The sequence below is a fragment of the Salmo trutta genome, chromosome 35 (assembly GCF_901001165.1).
Source record: "Salmo trutta chromosome 35, fSalTru1.1, whole genome shotgun sequence".
Lineage (NCBI taxonomy): Eukaryota > Metazoa > Chordata > Actinopteri > Salmoniformes > Salmonidae > Salmo > Salmo trutta.
The window spans coordinates 10,524,356-10,547,804 of NC_042991.1; the positions used below are offsets into that span (position 1 = coordinate 10,524,356).

At 43.2% G+C, this 23,449-nt stretch overlaps 1 protein-coding gene across 1 annotated transcript in view; it reads left to right on the top strand.

Moving 5' to 3' along the window:
• LOC115174603 (sodium/potassium/calcium exchanger 4) overlaps positions 1-22,528 on the top strand; it is a 78,725-nt gene extending 56,197 nt beyond the window's left edge. Inside the window, exons 4-17 of the mRNA XM_029733298.1 lie at positions 2,830-2,904; positions 3,250-3,334; positions 4,764-4,867; positions 6,463-6,537; positions 6,792-6,817; positions 7,006-7,059; positions 7,783-7,880; positions 10,753-10,922; positions 11,208-11,352; positions 12,760-12,926; positions 13,320-13,434; positions 13,630-13,742; positions 16,030-16,095; positions 18,905-22,528. Coding sequence (XP_029589158.1) covers positions 2,830-2,904; positions 3,250-3,334; positions 4,764-4,867; positions 6,463-6,537; positions 6,792-6,817; positions 7,006-7,059; positions 7,783-7,880; positions 10,753-10,922; positions 11,208-11,352; positions 12,760-12,926; positions 13,320-13,434; positions 13,630-13,742; positions 16,030-16,095; positions 18,905-19,054 — 1,443 coding nt within the window. The 3' untranslated portion in view covers positions 19,055-22,528. The remainder of the gene's footprint in view (positions 1-2,829; positions 2,905-3,249; positions 3,335-4,763; positions 4,868-6,462; positions 6,538-6,791; positions 6,818-7,005; positions 7,060-7,782; positions 7,881-10,752; positions 10,923-11,207; positions 11,353-12,759; positions 12,927-13,319; positions 13,435-13,629; positions 13,743-16,029; positions 16,096-18,904) is intronic.
• Positions 22,529-23,449: the final 921 nt, after the last annotated feature.

Consider the following 23,449-nt stretch of genomic DNA (forward strand, 5'->3'; position numbering starts at 1 on the left):
TCAATCATCAAGTTTGCAAACGACACAACAGTAGTGGGCTTGATTACCAACAACGACGAGACAGCCTACAGGGAGGAGGTGAGGGCACTCGGAGTGTGGTGTCAGGAAAACAACCTCTCACTCAATGTCAACAAAACAAAGGAGATGATCGTGGACTTCAGGAAACAGCAGAGGGAGCACCCTCCTATCCACATCGAAGGGACAGTAGTGGAGAAGGTGGAAGTTTTAAGTTCCTCGGCGTACACATCACAGACAAACTGAAATGGTCCACCCACACAGGCGGTGTGGTGAAGGCGGCTCAACAGTGCCTCTTCAACAGCTTACAGACGACAACAGCTTACAGACGGTAGGCAATTAAAGTCACAGTTCTGAAAACTTAGGACACTGAAGAGGCCTTTCTACTGACTCTGAAAAACACCAAAAGAAAGATGCCCAGGGTCCCTGCTCATCTGCGTGAACGTGCCTTAGGCATGCTGCAAGGAGGCATGAGGACTGCAGATGTGGTCAGGGCAATAAATTGCAATGTCCAAACTGTGAGATGCCTAAGACAGTGCTACAGGGAGACATGACGGACAGCTGATCGTCCTCGCAGTGGCAGACCACGTGTAACAACACCTGCACAGGATTGGTACATCCAGACATCACACCTGGTGAACAGGTACAGGATGGCAACAACAACAGACTGTCCGCAATAGGCTGAGAGAGGTTGGACTGAGGGCTTGTAGGCCTGTTGTAAGGCAGGTCCTCACCAGACATCACCGGCAACAACATCGGTATGGGCACAAACCCAACGTCGCTGGACCAGACAGGACTGGCAAAAATTGCTCTTCACTGATGAGTCGCAGTTTTGTCTCACCAGGGGTGATGGTTGGATTCACGTTTATTGTCAAAGGAATGAGCGTTACACTGAGGCCTGTTTATTGTACCTTTATTTAACTAGGCAAGTCAGTTAAGAACAAATTCTTATTTTCAATGACAGCCTAGGAACAGTGGGTTAACTGCCTTGTTCAGGGGCAGAACAACAGCGTTTTACGTTGTCAGCTCAGGGATTCGATCTTGTAACCTTTCGGTTACAATTCCAACGCACTAGGTTACCTGCTGCCCCAGGTAGCTACCTGCCTGTACTCTGGAGTGGGATCGATTTGGAGGTGGAGGGTCCGTCATGGTCTGGGGCGGTGTGCACAGCATCATTGGACTGAGCTTGTTGTCATTGCAGGCAATCTCAACGCTGTTTGTTACAAGGAAGACATACTCCTCCTTCATGTGGTACCCTTCCTGCAGGCTCATCCTGACATGACCCTCCAGCATGACAATGCCACCAGCCATACTGCTCGTTCGGTGTGGGATTTCCTGCAAGACAGGAAGGTCAGTGTTCTGCCATGGCCAGCGAAGAGCCTGGGTCTCAATCCCATTGAGCACGTCTGGGACCTGTTGGATCAGAAGGTGAGGGCTAGGGCCATTCCCCTCAGAAATGTCCGGGAACTTGCAGGTGCCTTGGTGGAAGAGTGGGGTAACATCTCACAGCAAGAACTGGCAAATCTGGTGCAGTCCATGAGGAGGAGATGCACTGCAGTACTTAATGCAGCTGGTGACCACACCAGATACTGACTGTTACTTTTGATTTTGACGCCCCCTTTGTTCAGGGACACACTATTCCATTTCTGTTAGTCACATGTCTGTGGAACTTGTTCAGTTTATGTCTCAGTTGTTGAATCTTGTTATGTTCATATCAATATTTACACATGTTAAGTTTTCTGAAAATAAACGCAGTTGACAGTGAGAGGATGTTTCTTTTTTTTGCTGAGTTTATCTATCACGTCAACTGTACTGAAATAGGATTATATTATTCTCTCACACAATGGTAAGGAACAATAGCCTGGTCCCAGATCTCTTTGTGCGGTCTTCCCAACTGCCATGGTTATTTGGCATGACAATGATCATAGGAGTTGGCTATACAGCACAAACCCGGGATCTGGCAGCAGGCTAGGAGAGTACTATGCACTGCAGAAAATGTTTAAGCAATAAATACAGTTTTCAAAGTGTTGGGATCAATCCCAAATCAATCCGGTGTTCCTCATACTGTGTTTTATTTGATTTATTTTGCTCCTTTGCACCCCAGTATCTCTACTTGCACACTCATCTTCTGCACATCTACCACTCCAGTGTTTAATTGCTATATTGTACATATTTCGCCACTATGGCCTATTTATTGCCTTACCTCCCTTATCCTACCTCATTTGCACACACTGTATAATAGACTTTTTCTATTGTATTATTGACTGTATGTTTGTTTATTCCATGTGTAACTCTGTGTTGTTGTTTGTGTCACACTGCTTTGCTTTATCTTGGCCAGGTCGCAGTTGTAAATGAGAACTTGTTCTCAACTAGCTTACCTGGTTAAATAAAGGTGAAATATTTTTTTTTTTAAACCTAGCCCCTACCCAACTAGTCAGTTGTTTAGATCTGAGAGGATCGGAAGGGTATTATTCTACCTAATCCAATAGTAGCTGTTCCGTCTTTCCACCAGATATGATAGTTAGCATTTTCACCACATTTCTTACTTGATGTGTCTAATCATAGCTGTATCTCATCTTCTTTGATCTAGTGCTCTTCTGTATCTCATCTTCTTTGATCTAGTGCTCTTCTGTATCTCATCTTCTTTGATCTAGTGCTCTTCTGTATCTCATCTTCTTTGATCTAGTGCTCTTTACGTTCATCCTTCACCTCTTCTTCATTCCTTCATTGAGATCTTCCAAGTTTCCTATCTGTTCAGCCAAGTTAACGTTTCAGACACACATACACACTGACTCTTCACTCCCGTCTCGACAGGCCCTCTATATGTTCCTGGCCCTGGCTATAATCTGTGACGACTACTTTGTTCCGTCGCTGGAGAAGATCTGTGAGGTGAGAGACCCTTGTCAGGACACACAATCTAATCTGGTGAAACTGGTCTGAGATATTAGCATGGGCCACCATGGCTCTAGCATTATGTCCTAACCACGGGTGAGTTTTCAGCCAACTTAGTAGCTGGGGCAGCACTTTGCTTCTCTCGAGTAATGCTTTTTAGAATCAATATGTTCTGCGTGAACTGAATCAAATCTTCCTAACAAAGTACTTTGCTATTCTATGAGTGGTCTTGGTTGTCAAGATGATAACTAAAGGGCCACATTAACCTACAAAGCGTTTGGGAAGCTCAGCCCTGACTAACCACTCCCGTCTCCTCTCTCATTCTCTCTTTCGGTCTGTTAGAAACTAGACTTAAGTGAGGATGTTGCCGGAGCCACTTTTATGGCAGCTGGGAGTTCCGCTCCTGAGCTGTTTGCCTCCATCATTGGTAAGACATGACACGCACAAACGCCATCGCGCACACACACACACACATCAATGCACACTCACACACTCGTTTACACAACACAGAAAACTTGGAAACCCAGAACTAAAATCCTGTCAAATCTGATTGTATTTGTCACATGCTCCGAATACAACAGGTGTAGACTTTACCATGAAATGTTTCCTTACGAGTCTTTACCAACGATACAGAGTTTCAAAAATAAAATAGTAATACATAGTAAAATAGTAATACAATAAAATACACAAGAATATAGCTAAAATATTACAGGGAGGACCAGTACCAATGTGCAGCGGTACGAGGTATTTGAGGTAGATTTGTACATGAAGGCAGGGTAAAGTGACTAGGCATCAGGATAGATAATAACTAAGAGTGAAATAAAGTACAGAGGAGCAGCAGCAAATGATGAGTGTAAAATTGTATGCGTGAATGTACTTGTGTTTGTGTTGCTGATGTGCGTGTATGTGTGTGCGCGTGTATGTAGTGTGTGTGTGGGTTTTGTTTTGTGTGGGAGTGTAATTACATCAGATGCTCGATTAGGTTCTGGGGGAGATGTATGATAAAAGACACTAACAACGTCTCCACCTCCCTAAATGGAAATTCAGCCAAAGCATGTCCAATCCACGCCCGACATTTGAAAGACGTGAACACCTGCGAATGTGTGATTTGTCCAAATGACCAGTGACAAAAACATTCACATCCCACAGTCTGTTGACAGACGCTACGATACCATTCAATCCTAGATTTTTATTTAATCAGATGTAGTTGCAGGGTACAGTGAAATTCTTACGCTCCGAGCTCCAACAGTGCAGGGGTAGGAAGTCCGGGGGGGGGGGGGGGGGGGGACAGTCGGAGCAGGTAGCTGACTATGGTGGCTATTCAGCAGCCTGATGGTCTGAGGGTTAGCCATGATGCTCCTGTACTGCCCACGTCTGACTGATGGAAACGGGGAGAACAGGCGTTGGCTCAGGTGGCTTAGGTCCCTCATAATTTTAGGTGTCCTGGAGGGCAGGCAGTGTGCACCCAATGGTACCCATAGGCACCCTATTTCTGTCCACGAGAGATTAACCAACACACCAACATCAAAATTCAACAAAAAGTCAGACACACCTACGCACCAGGGCTGGGGTCAATTAAAATTAAAGGCAGTCAATTCAGGAAGATATTTTAATTGAAAATTCCAAAATGCAAAAACATATGAAATAAATAGCTACTCTTCAGTTTATTGAGAAGTCATTGAAAATAGCTGCAGTTTTTTAGTTATTTTGAATTGGTATTTAAGTTTACTTCCTGAATTGACTGCTTTCAATTCGAATTGACCCCAGCCCTACTACACACACACACACACACACACACACTCTCCCAGATAGTTGTTGTCAAGGCTGATTGTGGTTGGCTGCCTCCCCCTGTACAGGTGTCTTCATCACCCACGGTGACGTGGGGGTGGGGACAATCGTCGGCTCAGCGGTCTTCAATATCCTGTGCATCATCGGCGTGTGCGGAATATTCGCCGGACAGGTGTGTGTGTTTCTGTGCACATGCACATGCACATACACGTGGCTGTTTCTGTGGGTGTGTGTCTGTGTGTGTGTGTGTGCGTGCATGTGGGTCTTGTTTAGTGCAGCATATGCATTTAGATCACTTATGGCTGAGAAGTAAATAGAAAGATTGAGTTCTCCTATGGGGAACCATATCTACATGTCTGATAGTTAGCAATTGCTCACAGCTGTCGTTAGTCTCTGGAAAGCATATTTCTGGTCCCGTATTCACAAAGACTAGGAGTGCTGATCTAGGATAATTTTATCCTTTTAGATCATAATGAATAAGATTCTATGGAATGGGGGGACCTGATCCTAGATCAGCATTTCTAGTCTGAGACGTTTTATACACTATATATACAAAAGTATGTGGACACACCTTCAAATGAGTGGATTTGGCTATTTCCGCCACACCATTGCTGACAGGTGTATGTGTATAAAATCAAACACACAGACATGCAATCTCCATAGACAAACAATGGCAGTACAATGGCCTTACTGAAGATCTCAGTGACTTTCAACGTGGCACCGTCATAGGATGCCACCTTTCCAACAAGTCAGTTCGTCAAATTTCAGCCCTGCTAGAGCTGCCCCAGGTAACTGTAAGTGCTGTTATTGTGAAGTTGAAACGTCTAGGAGCAACAACGGCTCAGCAGTGAAGTGGTAGGCCACACAAGCTCACAGAACGAGACCACCGAGTGCTGAATTGTGTAGCGCGTAAAAATCGTCTGTTCTTGGTTGCAACACTCACTACTGCGTTCTAAACTGCCACTGGAAGCAACGTCAGCACAATAACTGTTTGTCAGGAGCTTCATGAAATGGGTTTCCATGGCCGAGCAGCCGCATACAAGCCTAAAATCACCATGCGCAATGCCAAGCGTCGGCTGGAGTGCTGTAAAGCTCGCCGCTATTGGACTCTGGAGCAGTGGAAATGCGTTCTCTGGAGTGATGAATCACACTTCACCATCTGGCAGTCCAACGGACAAATCTGAGTTTGGAAGGTGCCAGGAGAATGCTACCTGCCCGAATGCATAGTGCCAACTGTAAAGTTTGGTAGAGGAGGAATAATGGTCTGGGGCTGTTTTTCATGGTTTCGAGCTAGGCCCCTTAGTTCCATTGAAGGGAAATCTTAACGCTACAGCATACAATGACATTGTAGATGATTCTGTGCTTCCAACTTTGTGGCAACAGTTTGGGGAAGGCCCTTTCCTGTTTCAGCATGACTATGCCCCCGTGCACAAAGCGAAGGTCCATACAGAAATGGTTTATCGAGATCGGTGTTGAAGAACTTGACTGAGCTGCACAGAGCCCTGACACCTTTGGGATGAATTGGAACGTCGTCTGCGAGCCAGGCCTAATCGCCCAACGTCCGTTCCCGACCTCACGAATGCTCTTGTGGCTGAAGTCCCCACAGCAATGGTCCAACATCTAGTGGTAAGCCTTCCCAGAAGAGTGGAGGCTGTTATTGCAGCCAAGGGGGGGGGACCAACATTTGTCCACATACTTTTGGTCATGTAGTGTATCTGCAGGGATGTGATCTCTTTCCTGACTGACTGTTTCTCTCTCTCTTTCTAGGTTGTAGTGTTGGGTTGGTGGTCTGTTTTCCGAGATTCATTCTACTACGTCTTGTCGATCCTCGCTCTTATTGCGGTAAGTCTGACAGTAAAATGAACATTAAATGTACTGTATGCGACCATAAACAATATATTTATTTAAGTATTTTATTAGGATCCCCATTAGTTTTTCCGAAAGCAGCAGCTACTCTTCCTGGAGTCGACACAAAACATGAAACATGACATAATACAGAACATGAATAGACAACAACAGCTCAAGGACAAATTATATTGAATAATTCCTTACTGCCATTATTTTCATTTCTTCCTGTGCTCTTTTTCCCCCCTCAGTTCATCTACGATGGGAAGGTAGTGTGGTAAGCGAGCCCCACCTCTTTTCGATTGGTCCTTAAATAATACCTTGATGTGATGGAATTTGCGTTAGTTCCGTGTCTGAACTGTGGGGCTCCTTATTGGGTGATGTGATAGGATTTAATTGGGCTTCGTTGGGTAACTGAGATACGATGTGATTTCAGTGGTTGTCTCTCTGTTGTGTCCGTCTCAGGTGGGAGAGCCTGGTGTTGGTGGTCATGTACTGTGGATACATCCTCATCATGAAGTAAGTGCTGCACTGCTGAGCCAGTGACTTTAGAAAACTCAAGGCGTCACGCCCAATGAAATTGATGTGGTGGGGGAGACAGATTTACGTCATTAAGGTATCTTCTATATTCCCATAGAAATATACAAAGACTCAATGCAATGATATTGAATTTGAGTGCCCCTTGATTTTCTGCGGGCTGGAAGATTTTCACCTGTCTGTCTCTGTCCGGCTGGGTGTCTGCCTTGGTTCATCCAGGTCACTCCCCTAGTAATAGCCTGTCTCTCACTTGTGCTCCGACTGCCCTTCTATGACCCATTATGATGCCACTCAGAGAATAGCCTACTACTCGCTGACCATTTCAGATACCATCCTATCTTGCCCATACGGTTCGCTGTATAACCTATGTGTGCATACATACAGTATGATGTAAAATATACAGCATGGTTTCACATTTACCAGAAGTTGCAGGACTGAGTTTGCCACAGTTATTGTACACGTGAACAGTTGCAAACGTTTTGCTGCAGTTCACTGTATACATAGGGACAGTTTCCAGGACCCAGATTAAACCTAGTGCTTGAATACAAAGATATTTGAATTGAGATTAAGTATGTTTATTAATCGCTGTTCAGGAAACTGTTCCTTAGAATTTACAGACCACTGCATAGTGTTCAGTTATTGTTTATTGGGTGTTGATTAAAAGTGAGGCGTTAACCAGTGTCCCTCTCTCCCTTCTTCTCCCAGGTTTAACCAGAGCTTGCAAAAGTTATTCGCGAGTAAAGACGACAAGGACAAGAATCAGGCCAATGGTAACGCAGCGGCCAGCAGCGAGATGCAGGATGGTAATGCTAGTTATGATGACAATGTGTGGGATGCCGACCCCATCATTGCCTATAATCAGCACGGCAGTAGGTAAGGCTAACCAGGCAGGCTGTAGTACACAGCAAGGCTTCTCTCGAGACATGGGCTTATTCTCTGCATCTTTACTTGTCTTCTTTTAACCCCAAAAGTTGAAGAAGACTAAAATGAACTATTGGTCGTTTCTGATCAAATAGGGTTGAGGGAATGGCGGGAATTCTAGTTCAAATGTCATTAACTTAGATGACTCATCTTTGCATCTGTCCCATTATGGCATCTGAGCGCACGGGCAGCGCCATTGAATCAATCTCCATTTTGAAGTAGTCAAATTTATTCTGCTACTCCTTCCAACAAACAAACTGAAAGGGTGCATACTGCCACCTGGAGTATGTTGTTTGAACAGGTATAAAGCCAAGGTTGGCCATTTTACTGCCACCTGTAGTTATGGAATGTAGACCATCTTCGACCGTCTTTGAGCATGCTTTCTCACGTGGAAAAGTATTCTCAAGCTAAAGAGGGAACGTCCACTTACACAGACAGGAACCGCGGCCATTTTTTCAATGGCGGTCTTTATGCAACATCGTCATTAACCACCGTCTTTGAGTTGACTACTTCAACATGGTATAAGTCCTCCATGCGGTTGCCCATGCTAAAACAGGCTTTTGGACTCTATAGTTGTCTGGATCTAAGTCTATAAATTGGGCAGGAATATGAACTTGTGGGTTCATGGGAGTTGGGTAGGACTTCCTCTGTCAGTGTGGTGGAGGTGTTGCAGTTCTACAATCTCCATTCTACTGTGCCGACTGATAATGGGTAATAGGTAACCTTCAGCTCAACCACAGCACTTGGCACTCTATCTCTACCAGAGGAGGCTGGCGGGAGGAGCTACAGGAGGATGGGCTCATTGTAATGGCTGGAATGGAAATGTGGAACGTATCGAACATATGGAAACCACGTTTGACTCGGTTCCATTTCAGCCATTGCAATGAGCCTGTCCTCCTATGGCCCCTCCCGCCAGCCGCCTCTGATCTCTACCTTTCTCTCTCTTCCTGGCCGCCTTATCTTTGGTATTCATGTCATAAGAGGGTTGTAACTTGTCTAGATGTGGCATATCTTCCACTTTCTTTCCACTAATGTCAAAGCGCCTGTCTGTTTAGCCTTACCAAACCCACTGTTGCTTAATGTGTGTTGTGTTTCTGCATGCTAGATTGCCGTGTTTCTCTGCTTGTCTCTTGAGGTATCAACCCACTGACTTGTGGTAATGAATATCAAAATATAGGGAATGTTTATGTCAGCTTTGTTTTCTTAGTATGCATGTCAATTTATATGTAATTAATAAACTTAAGAGTTGTATATAGAACCCTTATCAGACCCTGAATTCGGCCATTTTACCAGAAATAGGCATAAAACACAAGAGGAAACTTCTCACGGCAAGGTGTTTTTACACCTTAAATGGATTTTTGGTGTTTGATGTTTTTTGTAGCATGTTTGTGTGTGAGTCAGGGTTTCTGTTAGTTGGTAATAGACGTCATTTGGCTGATTTAATTAATTGAAAAGCCGATGAAGATAATTGCTGCTGGCCAATTGTCCGGGAGAAGAAGATAAAATCCCATTGTGAAATAATGCTTTATAGCCTCTTCATTGATGGAAATACCAGTCGATGTAAATACATGACTGGTCATGCTTATCGGTCTATACGTATATTTGCATAATTTTGTGGAAATAAATTGGTGCGTGTACAGTATTTTTGTTATGCATCTCATTAATCACACGCGAACAGCGTACAGATACAGGACCTTTGAGCGGAAAATCTGTCAGACAACGTGAGTGCTGCTGCTACAGTAGCTCAAACAGCAAATGAATAGCCAACCGAAGGCATGCTTCAACACCACTTGGCAATGAGCTGGAGGCAGTATATGCATTTTGAAAACATATACTTAATTGTTTGAAACCCAAACGTTTTACTACATATTACGAGGCATGTCTTACCTTCAAAATAGCCTAGACAAAATCAGACCATATCCGTGGAGGCAATTATTTTCTATAAACTTTCATTGTCCAGTAGCCAAAGGCACAATCCTAGTCTTATTAACAACCCATCCTAGTTGTTTCATCAAATCTCCCCTCTTTCTACATTTCTAACTGTGTTTTCATCTCTGTCACATGAAACCGCTGGCTTGTGCGGTGCACTTTGACAATGGTGTTTTCCCGTTAATTGCATGATGGAACAAACATTCACACGTAGCCTACGGCCTTGGTCAACATATTAAGCTAAACGTTCTGATCTGTTGCATCAGACTCATTGCTTTTGAACTTCTTTTTTCATGTGGCTTTGGCTCCTGGTTGTATGAATTTGGGATCTATCGTCCCACAATTGTCCCAGAGTCTGTTTGGAATAGGCTATTTCTTTCTCGACAAGCTGACAAATAGAATAGGTCAACTTTTCTACTATGGGGGATAGAATATTGACATAGGGTAGTGATTTTACTCCTCTTGTTGGCTGAGGAAACCAAATGTGGACAGTTATTCTTCATCTTCAAAGTGCACATCAGAATTCCGTAAGAAGGACATCGTTGCATCCTCGGTTTGCATGATCTGTTCATATGAATTACCATAATCTAAATGCGATTTCTGTCATTCTGAGCACCGTGGGTGGACGCCCTAATCCGGTTATGCACCCAATGCATATGGGTCTGGTACATTTCTCAAATGTCCGGTAAATTAAAATGCTGCTCTCAAATGTCCAGCGCCACACTTTCCTAACAGAAACCGTGGTGTGTGTATGTGTGTGTGAGAGCGAGCGAGCGTCTGTGTGTGTATCAGTTTTGAAGGTCTAACGTGTCTGTCCGTCTCCAGTCAAGCCCAGTAAGGCTTACAGTCGTGGGTCTGTGATCATGGTCGATGAGATGATGCATGCCAACCCTCCCAAGATGCGCTTCCCAGAGGCCGGCCTCCGCATCATGATCACCAGCCATTTTGGCCCCAAGACCCGGCTGCGTATGGCCAGTCGCCTCATCATCACTGAGGTATGGATAGAGAGTGATGTAACTGCAGGAAGATGGTTTGTTTCCATGTTAGAGAATGCAATGATCTCATTTGTATAGATTTGATAGTGCTGTCATTGCTGTATTGTTGACTGCCTGGGTCATATTCACTAGGCATCAAACGAGAAGAACAGACAAAAAAACTGACTGAATCAGGGGGGACTATCTGGACTTGGGGTTCAATACTCCCTTTCATTTTTCATTGAACAACATTTTCCGATGTGTGCCCTAATGAACAACTCCCTGTTTTGCCTCTTCCTGTGACAGCGTCAGAAGCTGGTCCAGGGTGCCAACGGAGTGGAGACCCAGGTGTTGGAGGGGAAGGTGGATGTTGAGAACGGCAACGTGCCCGAGGACAAGCCTGCAGAGGAAGAGGCCGAAAATGAGACAATCTCTCCCTTTCATATCCCTGGTGTGTGTGTGTGTGTGTGTGTGTGTGTGTGTGTGTGTGTGTGTGTGTGTGTGTGTGTGTGTGTGTGTGTGTGTATTTGCGAGTTGTTTATCCAGACAGAGCTTGACATTATTGTGGATAATACATGTTTTGATGTTAAGATATGGCTCATAAGATTTAAACATTTGCTTACACTTCAGTAGATGCGGTGCCCTTATGACTAATTCTAATGATCTTTGACAGAGAGTTATGTGCATGACAAACACTGCTCCGATATGTGTATGAAACCTCCAAGTGCTTTATGATGGAAGTAGCTGATGAGTTAAATTGGTTGTGTTAGTGCTGGGCTAGACCAAATACCTGCACCTTAACCCTGCACCTTCGAGACTGCTGCCCTATGTTCAGTCATTGAACACTGGTCACTTAAATACTGTTTTACCCACTTCCTATGTACAGTGCCTTCGGAAAGTATTCAAACCCCTTGACTTATCCCACATTTTGTTAGGTTACAGCTTTATTATAAATGTATTAAATTGTTTGTTTCCCTTATCAATCTACACACAATACCCCATAATGACAAGCAAAAACAGTTTTTTTGTATTATATATAAAAACACTGAAATATCACATTTACATAAGTACACAGACCCTTTACTCTTACATAATACGGCTATAAAGCAGGGGTGGGCAACTCCGGTCCTTGAGAGGCTGATTGGCGTCGCACTTTTTCTCCATCCCTAGCAAACACAGCTGATTAATCAAACTGCATTCTAAACTAAGATCCTGATTAGGTGATTATTGGAGTCAGGTGTGTTAGCTGGGGCTGAAACAAAACTGTGACATCAGGCCCTCGAGGACTGGAATTGCCCACCCCTGCGTAATGTAACAAAATGTGGACACAAGTCAAGCGGTCTGAATACTTTCCGAATGCACTGTATGTACTGTATTCTAGTCATTGCTCATCCTATATAACTACTGCTGTATACCTTTTCTATTCATATACAGTCCATAATGTCTTTACACCACATCAAATACATATGTATATTTATATTCCGGACTCTGACATTGCTCATTCCAATATTTCTTAATTCCTTTTCATTTTGGGGATTTGTGTGTATTGTTTTGCATTGTTAGGTATTACTGCATCGTTGGAGCTAGGAACACAAGCATTTTGCTACACCCGCAATAACATCTGCAAAATATGTGTATGTGACCAGTAAAATTAGATTTTACCTAGTTTTTCCAGGACCAGAACACTGTTCTAGAATGAGTTGTACGACCTCCTAGGGAGTTATTCCTCGCCACTGTGCTTCTGCTTGCTCTTTGCAATTCTGGGCTTTGTTACTGTATAGCACTTTGACTTGATATCATATTAAAAGGGCCTTATAAATACTTGTGGTTGATTTTACCTGCCCCTTTAATCCTACAGTGGGCATCAGCAGCAAGTGCAAGTGGCTGATCGCGTGGCCCCTGCTGCTCCTCCTGTTCTTCACCATCCCCAACTGTGCCAAGCCTCGATGGGAGAAGTTCTTTATGCTCTCCTTCATCCTTTCCACTGTCTGGATCGCCGTCTTCTCTTACTTCATGGTCTGGATGGTGAGTCTCAGGGTACGGTAGTGAACGTGTTTCATTATTCTTGTGGGGACCAGAAGTCCCCACAAGAATAGTAAACAAACTAAAATTTGACCAACTGGAGACATTTTGTTAGTCCCCACGAGGTCAAATGCTATTTATACGGGGTTTAGGGTTAAGGTTAGAATTTGTGTTAAGGTTAGAATTACGTTAAGGGTTAGGAGCTAGGGTTAGGGTTAAGGTTTTTGGGTTAAGGTTAGGATTAAGGTTAGGGTAAGAGTACAGGTTTGGTTTATGGAAAATAGGATTTTGAATGTCCCCACAAGGTGTGTGTGTGTGTGGAGGAGGGGTGTGTGTGTGGGATTTGTGTCTGGCTGTTCTGGTCACTTATCAGTTGTAATGTGTGTGTGGTCACAGGTCACCATCATCGGCTACACCCTTGGCATCCCAGACGTCATTATGGGTATAACTTTCCTGGCAGCGGGCACCAGTGTACCGGACTGCATTGCCAGTCTCATCGTTGCTCGGCAAGGTACAACTCTACTTTCTGTAATTTCCCTTTAACGGTTTGTGAGGATGGAAATGAAGGGCATCTACTCATTGAAAACAAAAGGTATCTTTGGACTGTACCATCTTTGGCATCTTGTCTTAAGGCTTTTCAAAGTTAATTCTGGACGTTGCTTTTAAGTAAAATGCTTGTATTTGAATGACAACTATTTGTGTTTAGGAATGGGTGACATGGCGGTGTCCAACACCATCGGCAGTAATGTGTTTGATATCCTGGTTGGGCTGGGGTTGCCCTGGGCGCTACAGACCATGGCGGTCAACTACGGCTCTGAGGTAACAGCTATAGGGAACGGAGTAGGGTTCAGTTGCCCCTTTTCGCTGATCTTGGATCAGTATAGCATTTCCCCCCACAAATGTTTAAGGTTAGAATAGGGGGATGGGAAGCTGATGCTAGATCTGTACCTTCACCCTGGAGCATAGGGAACAGCTTTCCTTGTAGGGAGCATTGAGAGATTACTGCTTTGCTTGACGTACAACTTTGTAACTCAATGTGCACTGTAAATGCGTGTACTTTAGTAGTCATCTTTCAGGAAGCGTATACACTGAAATGAAGTCAAGTGATGTTGACTCTGAGCACTTGAGTTGAAAGTGTTCATCAGTCATGTTTTGGAGAGGGAATAACACATTTTTTAAGGACTAAATAACAAGTGTTTCAGTACTGTGTGATTGAATCCTTGACCCTACTGTTTCTCCAGCTCTCTCCTCCTCTCCCACACTTCAACTAGGGGTGCATCTCGATAGTATAAAGCATACTCCTGTCCAGAGAGGAAGCCACTTAAGACTATTGAGACACACCCCGTGGTTTAACTATGACCACAGCCATGTATTTAGAGAGTTGGCCAACTTTTATCATTTAGTATATTGCTTTAATCTATACAGTTGAAGTCGGAAGTTTACATACACTAAGGTTGGAGTCATTAACTTTTTTCACTCCACAAATTTCTTGTTAACAAACTATAGTTTTGGCAAGTCGGTTAGGACATCTACTTTGTGCATGACACAAGTCATTTTTCCAAAAATTGTTTACAGACAGATTATTTCACTTATAATTCACTGTATCACAATTCCAGTGTTTCAGAAGTTTACATACACTAAGTTGACTGTGCCTTTAAACAGCTTGGAAAATTCCAGAAAATGATGTCATGGCTTTAGAAGCTTCTGTTAGGCTAATTGACATCATTTGAGTCAATTGGAGGCGTACCTGTGGATGTATTTCAAGGCCTACCTTCAAACTCAGTGCCTCTGCTTGACATCAAGGGAAAATCAATAGAAATCAGCCAAGACCTCAGAAAACAATTGTAGACCTCCACAAGTCTGGTTCATCCTTGTGAGCAATTTCCAAACGCCTGAAGGTACCAAGCTCATCTGTCAAACAGTAGTACACAAGTATAAACACCATGGGACCACACAGCTGTCATACCGCTCAGGAAGGAGACGCGTTCTGTCTCCTAGAGATTAATGTACTCTGGTGCGAAAAGTGCAAATCAATCCCAGAACAGCAGCAAATGACCTTGTGAAGATGCTGGAGGAAACGGGTACAAACGTATCTATATCCACAGTAAAACGAGTACTACCGACATAACCTGAAAGGACGCTCAGCAAGGAAGAAGCCACTGCTCCAAAACCGCCATAAAAAGCCAGACTACGGTTTGCAACTGCACATGGGGACAAAGATCGTACTTTTTGGAGGAATGTCCTCTGGTCTGATGAAACAAAAATAGAACTGTTTGGCCATAATGACCATCGTTATGTTTGGAGGAAAAGGGGGGATGCTTGCAAGCCGAAGAACACCATACCAACCGTGAAGCACGGGAGTGGCAGCATCATGTTGTGGGGGTGCTTTGCTGCAGGAGGGACTGGTGCACTTCACAAAATAGATGTATGTCCACAAAATAAAATTGTGGACATATTGAAGCAACATCTCAAGACATCAGTCAGGAAGTTAAAACTTGGTCACAAATGGGTCTTCCAACTGGACAATGACCCCAAGCATACTTCCAAGGTTGTTGTAAAATGGCTTAAGGACAACCAAGTCAAGGTATTGGAGTGGCCATCACAAAGCCCTGACCTCAAGCCTATAGAAAATCTGTGGGCAGAACTGAAAAAGCGTGTGCGAGCAAGGAGGCCTACAAACCTGACTCAGTTACACCCGCTCTGTCAGGAGGAATGGGCCAAAATTCACCAACTTATTGTGGGAAGCTTGTGGAAGGCTACCTGAAACGTTTGACCCAAGTTAAACAATTTAAAGGCAATGCTACCAAATACTAATTGAGTGTATGTAAACTTCTGACCCACTGGGAATGTGATGAAAGAAATAAAAGCTGAAATAAATCATTCTCTCTACTATTATTCTGACATTTCACATTCTTAAAACAAAGAGGTGATCCTAACTGACCTAAGACAGGGAATTTTTATTAGGAATAAATGTTAGGAATTGTGAAAAACTGAGTTTAAATGTAATTGGCTCAGGTGTATGTAAACTTCCGACTTCAACTGTACATTAAGTTAATAGTATTTTTAAATATTCCCCTTGTAATGTTAACTATGACTTCCCCTCTAGGTCATTATCAACAGTCGAGGACTTCTCTACTCTGTGGTGCTGCTGCTGGGTTCTGTGGCTTTAACGGTGAGAAGATTCTGTCCTCTGTAGCTCAGTTGATAGAGCATGATGTTTGTAATGCCAGGATAGTGGGTTCGAATCCCAGGACTACCCATAAGTAAAACTAAGTTGCTTTGGATAAAAGCATCTGCTTAATGGCATATATTATACATGTATTGCATTATACGACTGACCAGAGTCTTACTTTGTATAGAGACTACAGTATCTATGTCTCTGCCACTGAACAGTCTGCCAGTGTATTAGGCCATGGAACCAATGTTTTTTTCAAAGGGAGTCATCCGTTGACTGATGATAGACAACGGAGAAGATTGTCCAACAAAAAACACTCAGGCCGTCATTGTAAATAGGAATTTGTTCTGACTTGCCTAGTTAAATAAATAAAAAAAATATATTTTTAATGTACATATGCAACTTTGAGTTGACGGACAAAAACGGACAGTTGATGAATGCATATACAATTTCATCCGTGTTCTTGCACCGCTGTGTGGCCTTAGATTTTTATTGGAATGGTTCTGTTTTGTGGATATGGATAATGCTACTGTTTTGTCTCAAACTCTTCCCGTGTGTATGTTCGATTTAAAGAGGCACTATATAGAAATCGCTCATTTCCTGGTTGCTCAAATTCAAATGGTTCACTTAATTTCAGTCTAAAGTTCCGTGAAAGTATTTGCCCCTTTCTGATTTTCTCAATTTTTGCATATATGATACTGAATGTTATCACATCTTCAACAAAACCTAATATTAGATAAAGGGAACCTGAGTTTACAAATAACAAAAACAATGTATACATATTTTATATATTTCATTAATAAAGTTATGCAACACCGAAAGCCCCTGTGTGAAAAAGTAAATGCCCCATAACACTCACTAACTGGTTGTACCACCTTTAGCTGCAGTGACTGCAACCAAATGCTTCCTGTAGTTGTTGATCAGTCTCTCACATCGCTGTGGAGGAATTTTTGGTCCATTCTTGCATGTAGAACTACTTTAACTCAGCAACATTTGTGGGTTTTCAAGCATGAACTGCTCATTTCAAGTCCTGCCACAACATCTCAATTGGGATTAGCTCTGGGCCATTCCAAAACTTCAAATGTGTTGCATTTTACTCATTTTCATGTAGACTGTGATGGTTTGGGGATGCTTTGCTGCCTCAGGACCTGGACGACGTGCCTTATAGAAGGAACCATGAATTCTGCTCTGTATCAGAGAATTCTACAGGAGAATGTCTGGCCATCCGTCGTTGAGCTGAAGCTGATGACTGAAGACAATGATCCAAAACACACAATCAAGTCTACATGAAAATGTCTAAAAAGCAAGTTTTGGAATTGCCTAGTCAAAGTCCACACCTAATCCCAATTGAGATCCCTTACGAAAAAAGAGTGTAGTCAGAGTGCAGTATAACTGCAGTATGCTGCAAATACTGCATACAAAGTTTTTTTACTGCAGTAATTTTGCATTGTAACTGCAGTTATAGTTTGGTATAACTGCTGTTCAACTACAGTATAACTGCAGTTATTCTGCAATTACTGCACTTTTACCGCATTTTTTTTGTAAGGGATTCTGTGGCAGGACTTGAAATGAGCAGTTGATGCTTGAAAACCCACAAATGTCTCTGAGTTACAGCAGTTCTGCATGAAGAGTGAGCCAAAATTCCTCCACTGCGACGTGAGATACTGATCAACAACTATAGGAAGCATTTGTTTGGAGTCATTGCAGCTAAAGGTGGCACAACCAGTTATTGAGTGTAAGGGGGCAATTACTTTTTCACACAGGGGCTTTCGGTGTTGCATAACTTTGTTTATTAAATCAATTAAATCATTATGTAATTGTTGTGTTACTTCTTCACTCAGGTTCCCTTTATCTAATGTTAGGTTTGGTTGAAGATCTGATAACATTCAGTATTAAAAATATGCAAAAGTAGAGAAAATTAGAAAGGGGGTAAATACTTTTTCACGGCACTGTAAAGTATGTGACAAAACAAGCAAATATTGTGTGGATAATCATTCTACCGTCTAAACCGCTGTGAAATATATTTTCCATAGCCACAAATATTGTATTTTCAGCTGTTTGAAGCTCGTGTACAAAAGAAAAAGTAAAAGACACAAAAACGAAACTGAAGAACAGGACGCATAGAAAAATAGCACATAGAACATATCTACCAGTTGTTAGACTTGCTTTCAATGATAATGACAGATCTGTAACACATAGGTCGGTCGCCCCAAAAGTTACATATTGCAGCTTGAAGTGATAAATTGGTGTTATTGGAAAAAAAAGTGTCTAATAAGCTCAATTACATGAATGGATTCGATTAATTACATTAACAGGTGTCTTTTAATTTAATTAGCTAATAGTTTCCTATTTATTTATTTTTTAAATGATCATATGCTGAAATAAAGTATAACAATTTAGAACAATTTATAAATGTAAATATTTCTGTCCCATTCTAAACCATGTGTGTGAGCACGCGTGCCTTCTTGCGTGTGGCAGAGACGGATGAACAAAAGTGTTGCCAGTAATTTCTTGATGAACCATCAGCCACTGTTCAGGTGTACATACAGAGGTCTGATATACCTCTGACTATGGTCGCGTTCCCCTGCTCGGACGTTGCATGCATCAACCAATGTTTGCGTGCATGTCATCGACAGTCAGCCACCAGTTTGCTGTAACATATGATGTCGTTAGCTGATATGTAATATCAAGGCATTGTATGATAAGACATTGTAAGGCATTGTAAGATCTGGCATGCGTCAGTTACGCCTGGGCATAGGAACACACAATAAGTATGGTGTACTGTGTGTGTGTTCCACCTCTGCAGGTGGGGGGGATCCACGTGAACCACTGGAAGCTGGATCTGAAGCTGGGTATCTACACGCTGGTCCTCTACGCTGTCTTCCTGTGTTTCTCCATCATGATCGAGTACAACGTGTTCACCTTCGTCAACCTGCCAATGTGCATGGAGGAGTAGCTAGACCCTGCCCACCCATGCTGACCTCTGAACCAGGAAGCTCCATCCCCTCAATCCCAGAGAGCAACCAATCACAAACAACCTTCTTCGCCGTCATCCACCACATTACTAAACCTTGTAACCGAATCTCCTGTCTGTCTGACTCCATCTTTCATTGTCATGACAGACCTGTTGACCTCTTCATCTGCTCATTGTCTTTAAATCGGTCTCTCCCTGTGCTTGGACTCGCTTTCCCATGAGGCTTTGTTCTGAGGAGTGGATGGACACCTCTCCATGCCTCAAACGTCCTCCCCTCTCACATCCAACAGACTGGACCCAGTGTCAGACTAATCTGTTTTCCATTTACCCCCTCCAACTATCTCTAGTCTTACTGTGCTTTCATTAGCGTTCCATCAAAGGCTTTAGAATTAAGGGGATCCTACACTACCTACAGTCTCCCTCTTACAACAACCCACACATACCTCAGGTTAGGGTTAGTCGTAAACCCCGACATTGACACTCAACCATTTCTCCCACTCTCCCCCATCAAAACCTTTTCTCTTAATTAACCTCCCCACACCACAGATCTACCCAAAGACCCTAGGAAGAAAACACGACCTCACCCGCTCGCCCTCAATCTCTACCTCTCCCCCAAATCCCGCTTGTGCCCCCACCCTTTGGAGGAGGAACTTTTTTTTGGCAGCTCTTCTACTCTTTCTGGCCTGGACCCCTCTGACATGGTCCGAGCTGTGATAGTTTCCTGTTTCCACATCACTACGTCCCACACCTCTGCACCAGACACTCATCTTTCAATCCTCAATCTACTACTCTTTTACTCTTCACTTCTCTCCATCACCTCTTAAGAAGGACATTTTGTCAGGAATCTTTATGTAAAATGAGTCCGCGGTCAACTCAAAGCTGAGACTGAAAGAAGAGCGCGTAGGATGTATATTTGCAGCACTGCACAGTGTTAAACTTGTAAACATGTATTTTCTTTTCATTTTATTTTTGTATCGTGTGGGTTTTTGTTTTTCAAACGGGGGTTTAAAAAAGACTATGAAATATGTAGAGGAGAGCTTGTTGCAATCATGAAGTATGTTGCCTGTTTCACGGTAAGGAATTGCGCACGGAGAAAATGCTTTTCTTGCTTTTTGCTGTAAGGAGATTTGGCCCCCCTCGAAGGGAGGGCGTCTGGCTGATGGAGGCGACTCTATAACCCGTTGTGCTGAAAGTTCAGCTGTTGTTTTTTTTTCCTCCGTCAGAAACTGATATCTCTCACACACCCTCCAACTGCAAAACACTAAAGAGAGGAACGACTCACTCCGGATCTTGGGGAGATGCAACAAATACGTCACTGAATGGAAGGATACGGTGTCATCTTTGGAATGGTGTCCATATTAGGACATCTTCACACAGCAGCATGGAGAAATGTGTATTGTATCACAGATGATCGCAATCGGTCTGTTCTTCTCATCTTCTGTCGTTGACCCCCCCCTTTGACCACTAGGGGGCAATGCTGCCCCCTCACTCTGATCTGTCTGTGCATGGCAGGGGTCTTAAGCAACCACAGCTGTTTGGTTATCAGGGAATATTTGGAGCCTCTGAAGTTCCAGTAGGTGGCGCCATTGGTGGTGTTCGCTCAATGTTAATTACATGTAGATATTGCACTTTAAAACAAGCAAAGCCGTCCTCTCATTCTGAGTCAACTAGTGCTTCCTTTGAGTGTCTGTATGTACATTATATGTGAGTGTGGGGGTGGGGGCACACCCGTGAGCACACAGCAGTCTGTCTGCAGTGCATTGTACTTACTGGGAGTATAAACGCAGGCTCCTCGGCAGTACGAAAAGTGATAGGCTGAAGGGCGTGCGTGCGTGCGTGGCCGCCACCCCCCCCACCCACTTTACAAAAACGGCAGCTACAAGCTACTGCAATCTGAGACATTTGACATCATGCAAAAACACCTGCGGAGACTGAGTCTACAATAAGTTGGAAAGATTTGCTTTAATACGGGAGTGTTAATGACGAAAACATGACCTTCCCTTTTTGTGTTGGTAGCAGGTACTTGTATATGCAATCTCAATGTTATGCGTTCTGTGTGTTGGAATTAGAAGGGCCCCTATGGAGGTTGCCATAATGTTAGGGGAACATTTGAGCTCGCTTGTGTGAATGACAGCTGAGGAACCGAGCCAGAGGACATGGATGGAACGTTCTGGAATGGGGGATTCTGTGTGTGCGGGGAGTCCGACCCTCCTGGCGCAAGGGCATTATTCAACCACCAACTCTACCTGAAGACCAGAGGGGAAGGACACCAGCCGGGAAGCTGGGAAACACCCCCCAGGCTACAGATGGTTTAGTCCAGTGTACTCTGAACTTTCTGGAAATTCTCCTCCAGGAAAGACAACTTTGTGAGATGAGATCTCATCTGTGTGTGTGTGATGAACCTGAGTAGCAGACATTTTAGGAGTTGGACCCCTAAGCTGCTACTCCCGGGGGAGGTTTTTGACTCCAGCTGCGTTCTCTTGGAAGGAGGTGACCACATAGGTCCTCAAGACTCTCAACCCCACCCTCCCCCCCATCCTCCTCATCACATCCCAATGCCATCAATGCTACCCGTATCGTGTGTCCTCCACCTCGCTCGACTATCAATTTATAGCAGTTACCCTCACTGCACTGTATGCCCCCCAGTGGGTTTTTTCCCTGTAGAAGAGTGAAAAAGTATTCTCTACTAGTGCCATTTGGATTTGATTCTCATTGTTTCCTTCTTGTTAACGATTGTCGCATTCTCAATCTTTTCGTTCGTTGTCATTAACTTTACATACAGTGGGGCCCGAAATTATTGACACCCTTGATAAAAATGACAGTATAAAATAAATTATTAAAATGCTGAGCTATATTGTATGCAAAAGAAAAAGGGAAATGATGTGATTTTATACTAATATAATTGCTCAGAGAAAGAGATTTTGTTTAGCAAGTAATATATTTTTTTCATCAAAGGGTAGGGGTCAAAATGATTGACACCCCTGTTTTCAATACTTCACCTTGTGAGGATAACGGCACTGAGGCTTTTTCTAGACATTGGGAGGAATCATAGATCATTCCTCCGTACAGTATCCTTCCAGATCCTTGATATCCTTTGTCTGCGCTTATGGACTGCCCTCTTCAATTCAAACCACAGGTTTTCAATGGGTTTCAAGTCCGGAGACTGAGATGGCAATTGCAAAATGTAGATTTTGGGGCCCATTAACCATTTTATTTGTGGATTTTGTGTGCTTGGGGTTATTGTCTTGCTGGAACATCCACTTGCGGCAAAGTTTCAGCCTCCTGTTAGAAGGAACCAGGTTTTTTAATGGTAAAATTGGACCCCTACTATTTTCATTAAAAAATGATTTATTAAACAACATCTCTTTCTCTGAGCAATTGGTAGTATATTAGTATAAAATCATAATCTCCCAATTATTTGTTTGCATACAATATAGCTCAGTATTTGAATTATTTATTTTATACAGTATTTTTTTCTCATCTTTATCAAGGGTGTCAATAATTCAGACCTCATGGTACATATATAGAGTTGAAGTCGGAAGTTTACATACACCTTAGCCAAATACATTTAAACTCAGATTTTCACAATTCCTGACATCTAATCCTAGTAAAAATTCCCTGTCTTAGGGCAGTTAGGATCACCACTTTATTTTAAGAATGTGAAATGTCAGAATAATAGTAGAGAATTATTTATTTCAGCTTTTATTTCTTTCATCACATTCCCAGTGGGTCAGAAGTTTACATACACTCAATTAGTATTTGGTAGCATTGCCTTTAAATTGTTTAACTTGGGTCAAACGTTTCAGGTAGCCTTCCACAAGCTTCCCACAATAAGTTGGGTGAGTTTTGGCCCATTCCTCCTGACAGAGCTGGTGTAACTGAGTCAGGTTTGTAGGCCTCCTTGCTCGCACATGCTTTTTCAGTTCTACCCACACATTTTCTATAGGATTGAGGTCAGGGCTTTGTGATGGCCACTCCAATACGTTGACTTTGTGGTCCTTAAACCATTTTGCCACAACTTTGGAAGTATGCTTGGGGTCATTGTCCTGTTGGAAGACCCATTTGTGACCAAGTTTTAACTTCCTGCGTGATGTCTTGAGATGTTGCTTCAATATATCCACATAATTTTCCATCCTCATGAAGCCATCTATTTTGTGAAGTGCACCAGTCCCTCCAGCAGCAAGGCACCCCCACAACATGATGCTGCCACCCCCATGCTTCACAGTTGGGATGGTGTTCTTCGGCTTGCAAGCGTCCCCCTTTTTCCTCCAAACATAACGATGGTCATTATGGCCAAACAGTTCTATTTTTGTCAGACCAGAGGACATTTCTCCAAAAAGTATGATCTTTGTCTCCATGTGCAGTAGCCTATAAGAA